The sequence below is a fragment of the Haliotis rubra genome, unplaced genomic scaffold, assembly GCF_003918875.1.
Source record: "Haliotis rubra isolate DU_JTF1 unplaced genomic scaffold, ASM391887v1 Scf20, whole genome shotgun sequence".
NCBI classification, from domain to species: Eukaryota; Metazoa; Mollusca; class Gastropoda; order Lepetellida; family Haliotidae; genus Haliotis; species Haliotis rubra.
Genome location: NW_025766003.1, coordinates 1,689,212 through 1,703,948, shown reverse-complemented (window position 1 = coordinate 1,703,948; position 14,737 = coordinate 1,689,212). Strand labels below are relative to the sequence as shown.

The 14,737-nt window shown below is 39.6% G+C and overlaps 1 protein-coding gene across 3 annotated transcripts in view; it reads right to left on the bottom strand.

Annotated features, from left to right (window-relative positions):
* Window positions 1–3,620: 3,620 nt before the first annotated feature.
* Window positions 3,621–14,737, bottom strand: part of LOC124275568 (cleavage and polyadenylation specificity factor subunit 2-like) — a 188,458-nt gene continuing 177,341 nt past the window's right edge. For all 3 annotated transcript variants that reach the window (XM_046711149.1, XM_046711151.1, XM_046711152.1), the window contains 6 exons: window positions 14,528–14,670; window positions 11,682–11,819; window positions 9,745–9,910; window positions 9,260–9,324; window positions 8,540–8,674; window positions 3,621–4,603 (listed from right to left, as the gene is read on the bottom strand). In XM_046711149.1, the coding sequence (XP_046567105.1) occupies window positions 4,511–4,603; window positions 8,540–8,674; window positions 9,260–9,324; window positions 9,745–9,910; window positions 11,682–11,819; window positions 14,528–14,670 (740 nt within the window). In that variant the 3' untranslated portion in view covers window positions 3,621–4,510. The remainder of the gene's footprint in view (window positions 4,604–8,539; window positions 8,675–9,259; window positions 9,325–9,744; window positions 9,911–11,681; window positions 11,820–14,527; window positions 14,671–14,737) is intronic.

The following is a 14,737-nucleotide window of genomic DNA, read 5'->3' as shown; positions in this document are numbered from 1 at the left end:
CAATTCAGTAGTTTGACTTGTACCAACTGTTTTCAAGTGAAGAGGTGACAAGCCTTTGCATATGTTTATGTCGGGTGCCACCGATGGGGCAGGATACGCTCACCTCTTCGCAAATACCTGGTATCATCAAGATTTAATAGTGATTCATAAACACATGCTTTGTCGCCATATTTTACGCTGTCAATCTCTGGATTGTTTGGTCCAAAACTATTTCCCAAGTTTGAAATCTCAGGGGCAGAAATATCAAATAAGAAAGCCCTTTCTTTGAAATACTAACATCAAGGGAAGCTAAATGCCGATTAAAACCTTAAAACATTTGAGCTACGATTAGTGCCACAATGTACCCATGGCTTTATAACGTTGAAGGACAAGAGATTTCAGTATTTGTTCAGGTTTCAAAAACTTCTATGTTTGACTTTCTTCAACCCACTTTGTGCAACAAATGCATCACTTTAGCCCCCTAAAAGTTCACAGAAACTTTGCTGTCATGTTCCAGTTTAAAAATAAACCCCTATGCAACAAAAAAGAACCCTCAAAACACTGTTTTGGTTGTCTTCGATAACGTGTTAATGAAACATTGTGGTGGTGCCATCTCTGAATATATCGCACCTCGTTCTCATTCCAGTCATCTGTGTCGTATTTCCATGGCAACTGCATCTGCGGTACAGTAAGAGTGGCCTCGGATGTGGCAGTTTCACGGATGTATTTACATATGCACGGGGATGTTTGGTCGTTAAAAAGTCATTTAACTCTGTCAAGACTCTGGTAAAAATATATTAAACTAAACTGAAGTGAATAAATCTAGGAATCCATAGGTTTAGCTTGGAGAATTAATTCAAATACAAGATCAGTGCGCATTACTCAAATTCTGTAAATCTTCCTGGCGAGAAAACAGCATTATTTGTGACATACTGAATACCTTTTAATGTGGACTCTATTTATGAATATTCTGGTTTATACATGACGCCATTCTTTATATATTAGGTTTGCCATGTCTTCATATGAATATCTGTTTCTCAGCAAGCTTATATTCTGCACCTGGAGGTGATTTCTATTGATATTTAACAGCCGAGTGTCATCCAGTGGCGTCTTCCAGTTAATCTAGTCACCAGTCCCCTGTTTATAAAGGTTGGAGTCCAGCAGCAAATAATTTGGCTCTGGACAGTTTCTGTACCTGACACGACCTAGGCTCACACTCACACCATTAAGATGAAGCTGCTGATACCGCAGTATAAAAACAGTTATATAGGTGGAAACTCATTTTTTTTCTTGCCTAAATTGTAAATAAATTCCATGTCACGATAAACCTTTCTATAGGGAGTATATACCATATTACTGTACAACAGATCGTTACATGACGACATTTATGCAGTTGATGCAAAGTGCCAAAAACAATACAATGTGGCAAAATGTCTGCAGCCTAAGTTTTTCGCTGAAGCAAGGGAATTCGAAGGTTTATTATATTTTGTTATCGACACGCTTATCTTACGCGTCCCAAATAAAAAACGTTAATCAACAGAGACAAAAAATAGATAGCAGTGTCCCTCGGTTGGTTTGGGTATGACAGTGGTGTAAGACTAACGGTGATATGTCGATGTACCTGCTCAGCTGAATGATCTGTTGACATCCACTCCCACTGTTAATTGGTCTGTAAATATTCCTGTCTGTCACAGCGTTTAGGAAGGAATATTCGACTTTGCACGCCACTGACCATTAGCTTAACAAAAACATGTGAAATGGGATTTTAGATAGAACACCTAATCAGAAGGAGATATTGACATTATCCTATTCTCAATAACCAGTTGTTTAAACTCAAAGGCAATGATAACAGTGGCGAGCATCATTTTCACTTACAAAATGCAGAACGAATTCCTCATCACTTTAAACATCGGAATTCAAAGAAACGCAAACCAAATGTCGGCGATACTGCAATATTGTACATCAAATAACTATATCTGAAGCAGTTGCTTTATATGTTCTGTATGGGAGTCCATAAATCAAATTAAGAATGGACTCCAATATGTTTTGCGCTTATGGTGATGTAAATGCAATAACCGGTGTTCTCAGACTGTAATTCTGTGCCGACTGTTTTGAAATTGCATCATGGCTGGACTGAACATGATGAGGAATATTTGAACCCTCTGGGAGCAGTGGGGTAGCTTAATGGTTAAAGTGTTGGCTCGTCATTCAAAAGGCCCCAGTTCGATTCCTGACATGGATACAATGCGGATTTCTGGTTTTACGTTTCCTTCTGAATGTCAATGTGTTTGTTACCCTACCCTGCAGGATCCCCGATCTGTTACAAATTGGACATGGCTTGGGTGAAATGGAACAGCTCCAGCTTATCCATCAGTCTTTTTTCAGGTTAAGTGGCCTTAATGAGCCGAGGTTGTCAGGCTTGCATCAATGCACAAGGTGGAAACAGTGCTACTGTCTGTATGAACTTGCTTTTGAACCCCCTCATTTGACATGCCTCATTTGCAGGAACACAGGAACGTTTTTCACAAGGAATGGTTCTTGTTATGCCAACTCCACATGTATTTATTTCTGTGCTGATTCTCTGTTTACTGCATTGAGTACTCAGTTACCTTATGTTTTACACAGACACAATATTCCAGCTATATCACCTACCCTTGTGGACTATTGATTCCTGGCCAAACAAACGGTTCACATGAGCACTGATCCACTGGGAATGATGGCATACAATCAGTGAAGTCACTCATGAAGTTGAATTGACATATTTATATATTTTCAGTCATGTCTTCAAAGTGCATGGGTGAGTCAATGTGTGAGTTGGGTTTCAACAAGCTTTGAACAACATTTAAGTCATATCCCTGCATGGAACCTTTAAGTTGGGGAAAGCCTGGGGCTATATCAAACATTTAAAACTTGAAACTCATGATCATGGGTATGGTTGCTTGCAAACCTTGACACATAATCAGGACTGATAATTATAGGTTTCTAGCATGTCAAAAAAGGAGAGTGTATTTTCTTCACAGTCATATAAAAGTATTTGTTTCTGAAATTAAGGTCCCTATGTTATGAACTTTGTGTCTTACAAAACACGTCAGACTGACATCCATCCCAAGATTATCATTTCCATAGCAGTGTAAAAACTGATTCAGATCAAGCATGAGATAATATTTTGTCATTTATTGTTTTTGGGTGACATTTAAATAAAAACATTATCCCTATTTTACACCATTTACGTAGGGATAACAAGTATGGAGTTATTTAGTGAGTTCTTTTTGGTCAGAAATATTCCATATTTTGGTCTCCTCTCATCAACATGGAGACATATTCAATTGATCCTGAATACATTCTGTTTGAGATCCGAGGTCAAAGGACACTCAGTAAGGACAAGGGGTCATGTTAGCAGCTTTCAAAAGGCATGCTTGGTTTTGTGAAAGAATGTGCTGTTAACGAAAACTGACAATTTTCAGCTCCACTTTCACACAAAACATGTTATATCTTGAAGACTTTACCCTTTAGGACTCTTAAGAAATTTTGAATGCTTGGTCCTTAGTGAATTAAAGGGGTGTCGATCTGAACCCAATAGGTCAATCTCTCCCAAACACCTGAAATGGTAACATGTCCAACAAAAGACAAAAACAGTCACAACCTGTGTAAAATTTATTCATTTCAGGTTTCAAAATTACAATCTGATGCAAAAAATTGTTTGTCACCATAACAACTAACGAGTGATGAATGATGGCGTAACAAATTGTGACACATGAAGATGAATACATGAAATCAAATTCCAGATCTGGACACCAAAATTCTTGACCCCTTGGTGACAGTGTGATTTATATACACAGTTCACAACAATGTCTTGATGACAATGAGGAATTCATGTTTTGATTATGTCTGACGAGATACACCTCAGATTGTAACACTTTTCAATCAAATATGAAGGACAACTTGCAATGATACTTTGCCACAAATGACATACTAACTGTAAGGTAATGAATCTTTGACTCAGTTCAAATCATCAGTTCAGACGGACACAGGTGATGACATTTACTTAACATGTACATGTTGAAATTAATAAATTCATAATTTGACATTAATGAGAAGAAAAAATCCCACTGCCTTTTTGCCTTTTAAACTAAACCGAAATACAATCATCTCCCACCAGTCGAGAAAGAAACATACACGTGAGAATAATGACTTTTGAATCAAACCTATTCATGATCCTATCAGACAAATAAAACAAAAATACAACACATAAGTCGTTCAACCAATGATAGGTACTGATAATGTTTCTTTACCAGAGAAAAATGATCTCCGAGTCACATGAACAACCTCAAGCAGACATGGCAGTTTTTGAGGGTCACTACCAAGTGATGAAGCTCCTGTTCCACAAAGTGACCTTAGCAATTGTAACAATTGTTGTAACAAATGTTGTATGCCTTGGTCAAAGTAGGAGTACGATGGTATGAGCTCCAAGATCACTTTGTAGAAAGGGAACAGTATTCCACATTTCACAGATCAGTGACAGAAAACATTGTCACACAATAGCGTACTGCTGATACAACAGATCCCGGATAACGTAGTAGTCGTCACAGAGAGCCCCCTCTAGCTGTATCCTCCCAGCCTCGTTCTGAAACACAAAATGTTATCCAAGTATATTCATTAACATAAAGGTAATTTAATAAACACACACTAGACACAACAGGAATTTACAAAGTCACTGAGATGAAAGCAAGGAGTGCACATATCATATCAATATTGGCCCCAGTGTCATGATTATAGCAAATTTTAAACACGAGATTTTGCACTGTGTAATCAGTGATGAAATATTGTCTCCATCTGGAAACTGAAACACCACTGTTATGAGAGATGAGTTTACTGGAACAGGTAGTCAGCCTTGGCATCAGGGTGACAGCATGGGATTTTATCCTGATGGTGTGTGACACTGCTCTTAACATCAACCACTGGTCTGTCTGATGCAGACTCCTACTGTTTACACAACATTTCCTCCCTTACTCTGTTGATCTAGAAACACATATACCTCATCTTACAACTCTGACGGTCATCAACTTTCAACATAAGTCATATGAAATAAGCATGTTACTTGACATGGTTTACGATATCCTTTATTTGCTATAATGTGTGCGTGAGTTAGTTTTATGGTGCTTTAAGCAATATTCCAGCAATATCACGGCAGGGGGCACCAGAAATGGGCTTCACACATTGTACCCATGTGGGGAATTGAACCTGGGTCTTGAACCACAAGGCTACCCCACCGTCTCATGTGTTGTAATGAATTACAGTAGTATGCCACAGTTACTTCCTGATTTGCAGATGTGGAAAATCTACTTTGTGTGAACTTGTAGAGTGCAAGCATGAGGTCTTAGACTCTCTGAGGCCTCTATACAATAACTGTAACTGTTCAAGCCTGTCAGTCTTGAGGATGTCCCCTGATAGGTTTTCTGAGGAGCTTGAATGCCGTCATATCATAATTGCACAGATGGATGAGCATGATGTCAATCACTGGACTATCTGGTCCAGACATGACTGTAATGGATTTCTAGTCTGTACATGCTTATATTGGATTTGAGTCTATGAAGGCTTAAAAACTGTACATTCCTGATAGACTTAGCTGACACTCACACAATGTAATAAGTAAAAAAGGTCAAAGTCTCAAAACAACAAGCTGTAATGCATGGACAAAACTTGTCTTTACATGTTGTTGTTGAAGATTTAAACGCCTACAAATGCCACTAAAAAGACAAGCTCAGCCAATGATCCATCTATCAACTGAAGGAAATAAGGACCTTATTAAAGTAGAAAATGTATAAAGTCAAATGAAAAGGACTGTGTTTCTGCTGCAGTTAGCAATATTCCAGAAATGTTAAAAAAATGTTTGGGTCAAACTGTTGAAATGTGGTACTCAGGTCCTATTCTGCTTGTGAATCAACATGGGGAGACAAACACTAGGTGTTTGAGACATATTCTGAGTAAGATTCCCACTGGTAGATAAGTTGAGTTGAGTTGAGTTGGGCTTTACGTCACATCGGCATTATTCCAGCCATATAGTGACGAAAACAAGTCTGCATAAATAAACATTGCTAGAGTAACAAGGGGCTATTCTACACTAAAATCCCAGGGGAAGACCCACAAGGTTGCAAGGTTTCTTTTCTGTTGGAGACTCCCGATGTGGAAACAAGCTGGATGAGAAGGGATGGTGGGAACCTCTTCCCGAGTCCCTACAGGCAGTCCAGAAATCCCAAGGAAAAACAATCTTTGGGTGCTGGAAAGCAATTCTGTCACAGAATCCCACAGGGGGGAAAAAAACCTGGTGTCTGATATCCATTTTGGAATACAATCAGGCAGACAAACATGTGTTGGGAACCTATTTTGCCCTGACATCAACACAGGTATTTAAAGTTCAAGTTCTGCAGCGAAGCACAGTGTTTAAAGGTTTTGCTTGCCCAGGTTCGATTCCCACATGGGTACAGTTGGAAGGATTGGTGTGGAAGTGATTACAATCAGTGAGTGCATGAGGGAGGTTTACATATGTTCTTAAACAACAACCCCCTTCACTTACGCACTTGAGAAGATATCTGTTTCAATGCCCAACTAAACAAACCTTGAGTTTTTGTCACAATTCCAAGAAAATCCTCTTCATTCTCCTTTAACAAAACCCCCAAAACATCAGCATCAAAGAATGCAACAACTTTTCCCCATCCAAGCTTGCAGATTATTTCCAAACCAAAGGTTGACTATATCAACATCTGTACAAAATAAATCAAGATGGATGTTTTATCAAAGCTTGTCTCCATGAACTGAAGTTTACCATGACAACACAACCTTGCATTTGCACATCTGGCTGCCTCAGCAAGAACCATGTTTGTAACCATCCCTATTGAAAAGTAAAAGCTATGGTTAATCCCCAGCACAATGTGTAAATACTTCAGTGCTCTATTAAAGAGGATCACTCAACATCAAAGGTGAGAGAGAAAATATCATATGTTTTCTAAAATAAATTCCCTCTGTTACAGTGCAGCATTCAAGAAAAACTAGATGGACAGATTTCAGATGGATATTTTATATGAAGAGCATTATCACACTGTCACCAAAACCTTTGAATGTATCCCTACACTATTGGGGTGATGCTGTTTTGCAGGACATTTTCATTTGCAGAAGCCATTGGTCAATTAACTCCCCCTATCCAGCTAAAATAGGTGGAATTTGTGTTAAAAAAGACAAAACAGTATCATAAATTTAATTTTAAGTTCAAACAACTTACTCGCAATGGGCCGTTGACCCAACACTGTTAGATCATGAAACATGATTTATGACGTCATTATGCAGCATGACATCACCTGCTGTGACGTCATTTGACAACAGAACTGATAATGGCCCGTAGTTGAGGAATCAGCGGGCCGCTCATTTCATTAATGAATTTCTTTCTTTATGCGTCGCCGATATAACTAAATTTGCGGCTATATAACCACCGGTATACGTCCCCAATTTGTCAAACACAGTACAGTTATCCCCCTAAATGGCTTTATTTGTTTCTCTCGAAAGTAGATATATTCAGAGACTAAGCGTTAGTCTAGTAGCGAGTGAGTCAGAAAGAAGTTCTCTACCAACAAGTTTGTAGCCATTCATAGTAATGGTTTTCATGACACACTGCAAGCACTTTATGACAATACATGACCACTGACACAATGTAGACTAATCACTGCTCAAAAAGAAAATTTGCCGAGGGGCAGCCTCTGGATTGACTTTCACACAATTATATTGAAAACATCTGCCATTTCTGTCCTTTATAGTTTATTCTGTTGTGCAACTTAAAACACCCACATTGGCAAAGCATATATGATCCTGATTAAATTTTACTGGTATCTGTCTGGTGAATCACACTTTTGTCAAAACTGTGCCTGTTGCCAAAAGGCACTGTAGCTTACCTTTAGAATTCAGGATTATGTGCAAAATGACAACATGCAGTCTTACAAGTGAAAGAAAGACTGCACAGGTCCACAGCTGAGTAGGCATCACAGTTTGAGAAATGATGAAGTCTGGGTTTCAAACTCTTAATCAAAGGTTTCACATTTAGGGGCACACATCTACACTGCCAATGAATGTTGTTAGGTGAAATGGTGTTTAACGTAGTACTTAAGAATATTTCACTCATATGACGACGTGCATGCGTGTGTATGTGTGGGTACTTGTACTAACCCAGACTTAAGCTGGTTCAATAGTGCTAGCCCACTGAGATACCATGCCACAGTTAAGCATGAATACCCCACTCAGACACATTATACTGACTCCGAGCCGACCTGTCCTTGTTGTACCCATTAATGCCGAGTCCCAGGCAGGGACTAACAAGTACCATATTTTAATGTCCTTTGGTATGACACGGTCGGGGATCGAACCTGCGACCTTTCACTCTCTGGGCGGACGCTCTAACCACTACACCATGGAGGCAGTCGAATGAATGAATGAGTGAGTGAGTGAGTGAGTGAATGGAATGAATGGAATGAATGAATGAATGAATGAATGAATCCACTTAAATCAGCCTGCTCACCCTCCTAACTGCCACAGCGTTGTTACAGATAAGCACACCAGCCACAAACTCGCAGGGGATTCCTTCTTGAAGCAGCACCAGCTTGAAGTCGGACAACTTGGGCTCATTGATGAACACAGATGTGTGCACTGGGACCTGGTCAGAGGAACATCAGTTACAGATCAGTCAGGACAATAGAAGAGTGAGTTTTCATTTGGTTTGGTTGTTGTTTAACGCTGCACTCAGCAATATTCCAGCTATATGGCGACGGTCTGTAAATAATCGAGTCTGGACCAGACAATCCAGTGATCAACAGCATGAGCATTGATCTACGCAATCAGGATACAATGACATGTGTCAACGAAGTCAGCGAGTCTGACCATCCGATCCCATCAGCCGCCTCTTACGACAAGCATGAGTTACTGAAGATCAATTCTAACCCATATCTTCACAGGTAGATCAGTTAGTGCAGACTGAGTTATACAGAATAGCAAGATAGGCGACAGCAGACAATGTGATACAGATCATAGACATTCATCACTGTATAAAATGTGAACAGGTATGGTTATAAAAGACTGAATATCATAAGGGGATTCTTGGAATTAAAGATTACATCTGTTAAGAGACTGCTCAAATTGGCTCAAGCACTGGTCCTGTGGTGTTAGATACCAATCTAGACTGATACCATTCTCTCTAGTAAAGAAGTAAAACAATTTCAGTGTATCTACACTAGCAACACACCTGTGTTGGTGGAAAGGATTCCAGTGTAGGGATCAGATCCTGAGCCTCTTTATCATCTTCTAAGGCTGAAATGAAGAACAATTCTTTCTGTTATTCAAGAACAAGTCATGAAAAATGTGAGTGAGCGTGAATGACAGAAAGGATATAATTCCCTGAGATGTAAACATAGAGGTCAGGTTCACTTAAATTATGTAAATTATGATATTTCCTTGTGGGATTCTGCTTTTATAAGTTGTTGTTAATCATTTTCTGGAGCATTACTTTCTAATCCTGAGCCATATCCAGCAGAGCATGGTGACTTACATAACCACTCCATCTGGAGCATGAACTAACAGTAGATTTACCTACCATTAAGTGTACCTTTTCACTCTCTGAACATGAACTCATGTCAACTTCAACAACAATTTAATATGAACCCCCACTAGCATCATCCACCTTTACATTTACTTTTCACCATTTCAGGAGCAAAGTTAGGCTTTACATACCTTTGCGTTTCTCTTGGTCCATGGCATCCCCTTCCTCAATCTCAAACATAGCGCCTGTGTCTGTCTTGTCACTGGACATATTGAGATAGCCATCTATCCAGGCCAGCTCTATATCTCTGGCCTTGGAAAACATCAGGGAGGTTACCAGGTGGTCTCTCATCCTCAGCTGTAACACACACAATTTACAGACAGTTGGCCAACCATGACCAGAAACTTTCCCCATACAAGCAACAGGATTGTTGGTTGGTCTGTTTGTTGTTTAACACCGCACTCAGCAATATTCCAGCTATATGGCAGCGGTCTGTAAATAATCGAGCATGGACCAGACATTCCAGTGATCAACCTCATGAGCATCGTTCTATGCAATTGGGATACGATGATATGTGTCAACAAGTCAGCAAGCCTGGCCTCAACAGGAATGAAGCTCTTGTCGACATATGAAAACCCAGTGCACGGATATGACACCTTTGGCAATAGATATGATGTCTCTGTCCCCATATATGAAACCCATGTCCGCAGATATATGACGCCCATCCACAGAAGTGAAGCCCATGTCCACAGATAAGAAGCCCTAACATACCGTTTAAAACAGTGTCCAAAATACCTGTCTTGTGGCCATGTCAAATATGACTGAAATACTGCCAATTTGACTAAAAACCTTAACTTACCATAATCACTCACTCTCTGGGAAGAATAACATGTGAACAGCCATTGTAGATGGGATTTGACACATATAACAGTCCATATTTCAAACAATGAGAAGTTCAGAGATGCAACTTTCTGGAACCTGTCCCAGTTTTTCAATGGCATGATGTGTTCCCAAGGTTACACATCAAGATTAACACTGACAACAGCACAGAAGATTGATATACAAGTACAGCAAAATGTCATTACTGAGTCCGCTGAGATAAACCAGATAGGATAGTCAGCACTATGTGACAACTGCCATCCATCTGCAGTAACTGTTTCTACATAGATGCATGACAGGGAAACTCCCAGCCTGAATTCTGACAGAGGTCAATGCTCTGGGACATGCTGGCTCCGAGAAAACTCAATATCTCACTGGCAATATCCCTGAATATAAAATATGATACTTTACTTCTTTTATCAAATCCAGGAGTTTACTGAATTTAACTTTTATCAAAGAGATCAATTATACCCTTTTAAAATTCTGAATCAGCAAGCCTGCAGGTTACAGTTGCAGCTTATAGTGTTGATCGACTCTAGCTTAAAGCCTTTTCATTCGATTCACAGATATCTTGTGCATCTTCAATCCTTGGGGATCCCATGGGTTAATGCAGGTTAACTCAAACCTTATCTTTTGTGTCCTCTTTCCGATCATGATATGATTAAAGGTACTTGGGTTTCATACCTTTACCTATGAAACCTCTCTTCATTTAGAGTTAGGTTCCCTTTTGGATCCTTGTAGTTAGTTGTAAGTTAGTTTCAGCTCTAATCTCATTGAGCAGAGTAAGCCAGTGTAATGCTGGGGAAAAATCTCTCAAGTTTTTAACATGTTTGGAGATTTGAAAAAAACAAACACTAGTTGTTTTTGATAGGGCTTGAGGTGTCATATAAAAGCTGATTAGATCAACTCATTAGCATTGCTTTGCTTTAAGCTGGGTCAGTTTGATCCCCTGCACAGAGTATATTGCAATCAGAAAATGTGTGGCCTGTAGAGTGTATCATGGCATGCACTGTTCATTTTCCATGTATTTCTTTCAATTAAATGTCTTATTTTAATTCTGCCATTATCATTGTAACCATGAAAATGGCAGTCTTACATATATACACCTGGTTGACGGAAGTGATCATAATATTATGTTCCTCAAAAAGAACTCCAGAAAAACTCCATATTTTCTTTATTTGACATTATTAATATGCAAGAACAATTGAAGGAAAAGTTCAAAGGCATTAAACTTATGACTAAAACGTACCTGGTAGATGTGACTTTCTGTGGTGGCATCAATCACCTCCCCTACCCTGGGTGTGAAGATGTTGCCCTGGACTATTGACTGAGACTTACAGTAGTCTGCCAGTGCATCAGTTGCCTCCGCTGATCCTCTCACCAGAACCTGCAGCACAGATACATAACATGGGAGCTACTGCTGGATGTGAACATCAAGTGCATCATATATACAACAGGTAAGCTATTGTTCATTGTGCACATCACCTGCATACTACATGTACTACACAACAGTGGGGGCATGGTGGGCGAGCTGGCTAAGGCACCAGGCAAGTGATCCAGCGAGCTCGAGCCCACCTGTGACCGGGTGTAAAGACCTTGGAGTCAACTTCGTGTGCAGACTCTCTGTGTTGTCACTACCCCTAGTGTACAGTACACAACCCGGTGCACTTAAAAGAACCCACGAAACCGTTTACAAGTATATGACCAGATGAAGGCCACATGAATACGTGCAAACACCTAGTTGCGGGTACAGCAACGTGCAGTAAACTTGGACAAAGTACTGTGACTATGTGTCTACCCAGCTGTGAATGGGTACTTCGTAAGAATGGGAAAGCCACATTACATCAGTGCGTCTAGTGGCTTCAAGAGTTGTATGCTCCCCAGGGAGTTGAGATTGAAAGTATGATGTGCCGCTGAGAGTGACATCCAATGATCGAGGGAAAAAATACCAGTGCCTTGAGCATGTACTAGTTGCGTGGATATGTGCGCTATATAAATATCCCATGAATATCCCATAATAATAACATGTAATCTATTTTTGGATGTGAAGATCAGCAGCACCAAACAACACAACATGTAATCGATTGTTGGATGTGAAGATCAGCTGCACCAAACAACAGAACATGTAATCTATTGTTGGATGTGAAGATCAACTGGACCAAACAACACAACATGTAATCTATTGTTGGATGTGAAGATCAGCTGCACCAAACAACACAACATGTAATCTATTGTTGGATGTGAAGATCAGCTGCACCAAACAACACAACATGTAATCTATTGTTGGATGTGAAGATCAGCTGCACCAACAACAGAACATGTAATCTATTGTTGGATGTGAATATCAGCTGCACCAAACAACACAACATGTAAGCTATTGTTGGATGTGAATATCAACTGTGCCAAACAACACAACATGTAAGCTATTGTTGGATGTGCATGACCTTAGTCCCACAGGAATGCCTGATATGTATGGAATCCTGAAGGACTGACTGGTAATCAAAAGCTGGAATCATATTTAGAATGAAGAAACATGTATTTGTGAGTTGGGTTCAACAGTATTCCAGGTACATCACAGTGTCATCTTCATGTAGGTTGGTTGGTTTGTTGTTACACCACACTCAGCAATATTCCAGCTATATGGTGGCAATCAGTAAATAATCGGGTCTGGACTAGACAATCCAGTGATCAACAGCATCAGCATCGATCTACACAATTGGGATACGATGACATGTGTCAACCCAGTCAGCGAGTCTGATGGAGGTCTCCTACCCTTGTATGAGTCTGGTGATATCCAACAGTTGGGTATCACCAAAGGCCAACATGATGCATATGGTGCTAACATACCTAGAAACAAAATCAGGGCAAATCTGGTATTCAGACCCATAATTGTACATTCCTGTTTCAGGGATGGAAACTTTATCATGTCATGGGGGGATTAATTAATATTCACAGCTATTTACGATACCACAATTACAGTTATAACATTTCCTTGCTTCCCTGACAACACACTGTACTGACAGTATCTTTGTACCAGACAACGGAAGAAAGAAGTCTCTAATATGAAGCCACTCAAATACAAGATGTGCATGTGGGGATTTGGGGACTGTGTGTAACAACCCTGGGCTATATATCTCAAATGCTTAACACAAAAACAACAAGGAAATGTCATGTTTATGTATGTTTTCAGTTTGCTCCAGTGCAGTCTTTTTTAAATTTTAATTACTGGTTTACAGACTTAAAGTGAAAAAGTTGGGTTTCGAGAAAAATAGAATAAATAAGACATTCCAATTCTGTTTTCCATCCTCAAAAAATAAAGAAGACATAAGATACGTATAGCAGAACACAAATATAGCCAGGCCAAAGTATAGCTGGAAAGAACACAAAAGTATAGTTTAAGTATAAAATGGACGTAGTATATGTACGTATAGGTGAACATAAATATAGTCAGACACAAGCATAGACTGACTGACTGAGTTTAGTTTTACGACGCTTTTTAGCAATATTCCAGCAATATCACGGCAGGGGACACCAGAAATGGGCTTCACACATTGTGCCCATGTGGGGAATCCAACCCGGGTCTTCGGCGTGACGAGCCAACACAAGCATAGATGGAAAGAACACAAAAGTATAGCCTAAGTATAATAGACATAGGATACGTATGTATAGGTGAACATAAATATTGCCAGACACAAGCATAGATGGAAAGAACACAAAATTATAGCTTAAGTATGAATAGACATAAGATACAAATAGCTGAACACAAATATAGCCAGACACAAGTACAGATGGAAAGAACAAAGAAATATAGCATACCGTAAGTATAATTGGACACAAGGTAAGTATAGCTGAAAACAAGTACAGCCAGACACAACTGAAGATTGAAAGAACAAAGAAGTATATCATACCCCTAAACATAATTGGACACAAGGTAAGTACAGCTGAACACAAGTATAGGTGGACACATGTAAACTGCAAAGAACACGAATGTATAGCAAAACGACAATTGGACACAAAAAAGGTATAGCTGGGCACTAGACAGAAGCTGAACATATGCATTCCTTGACACATACAAGCTTAAACATGTCTACTCACCAGTTGTTTTGGTTTGATCTGACTGAGTATTTTGCGGACTGATTCCCCATCAGATCGGCCTTCAAAGTCTATGTACAGAACACTGGCATTAATATCAAGTGTCACATTGGAGGAGATGCACTTTGTCGGAACATCAGACACATCTGAAACATAAGACAAAGGTGTTTAATCAAAACTTTCAAACAAATGCTATCAGAGTCTGCTAGCCAG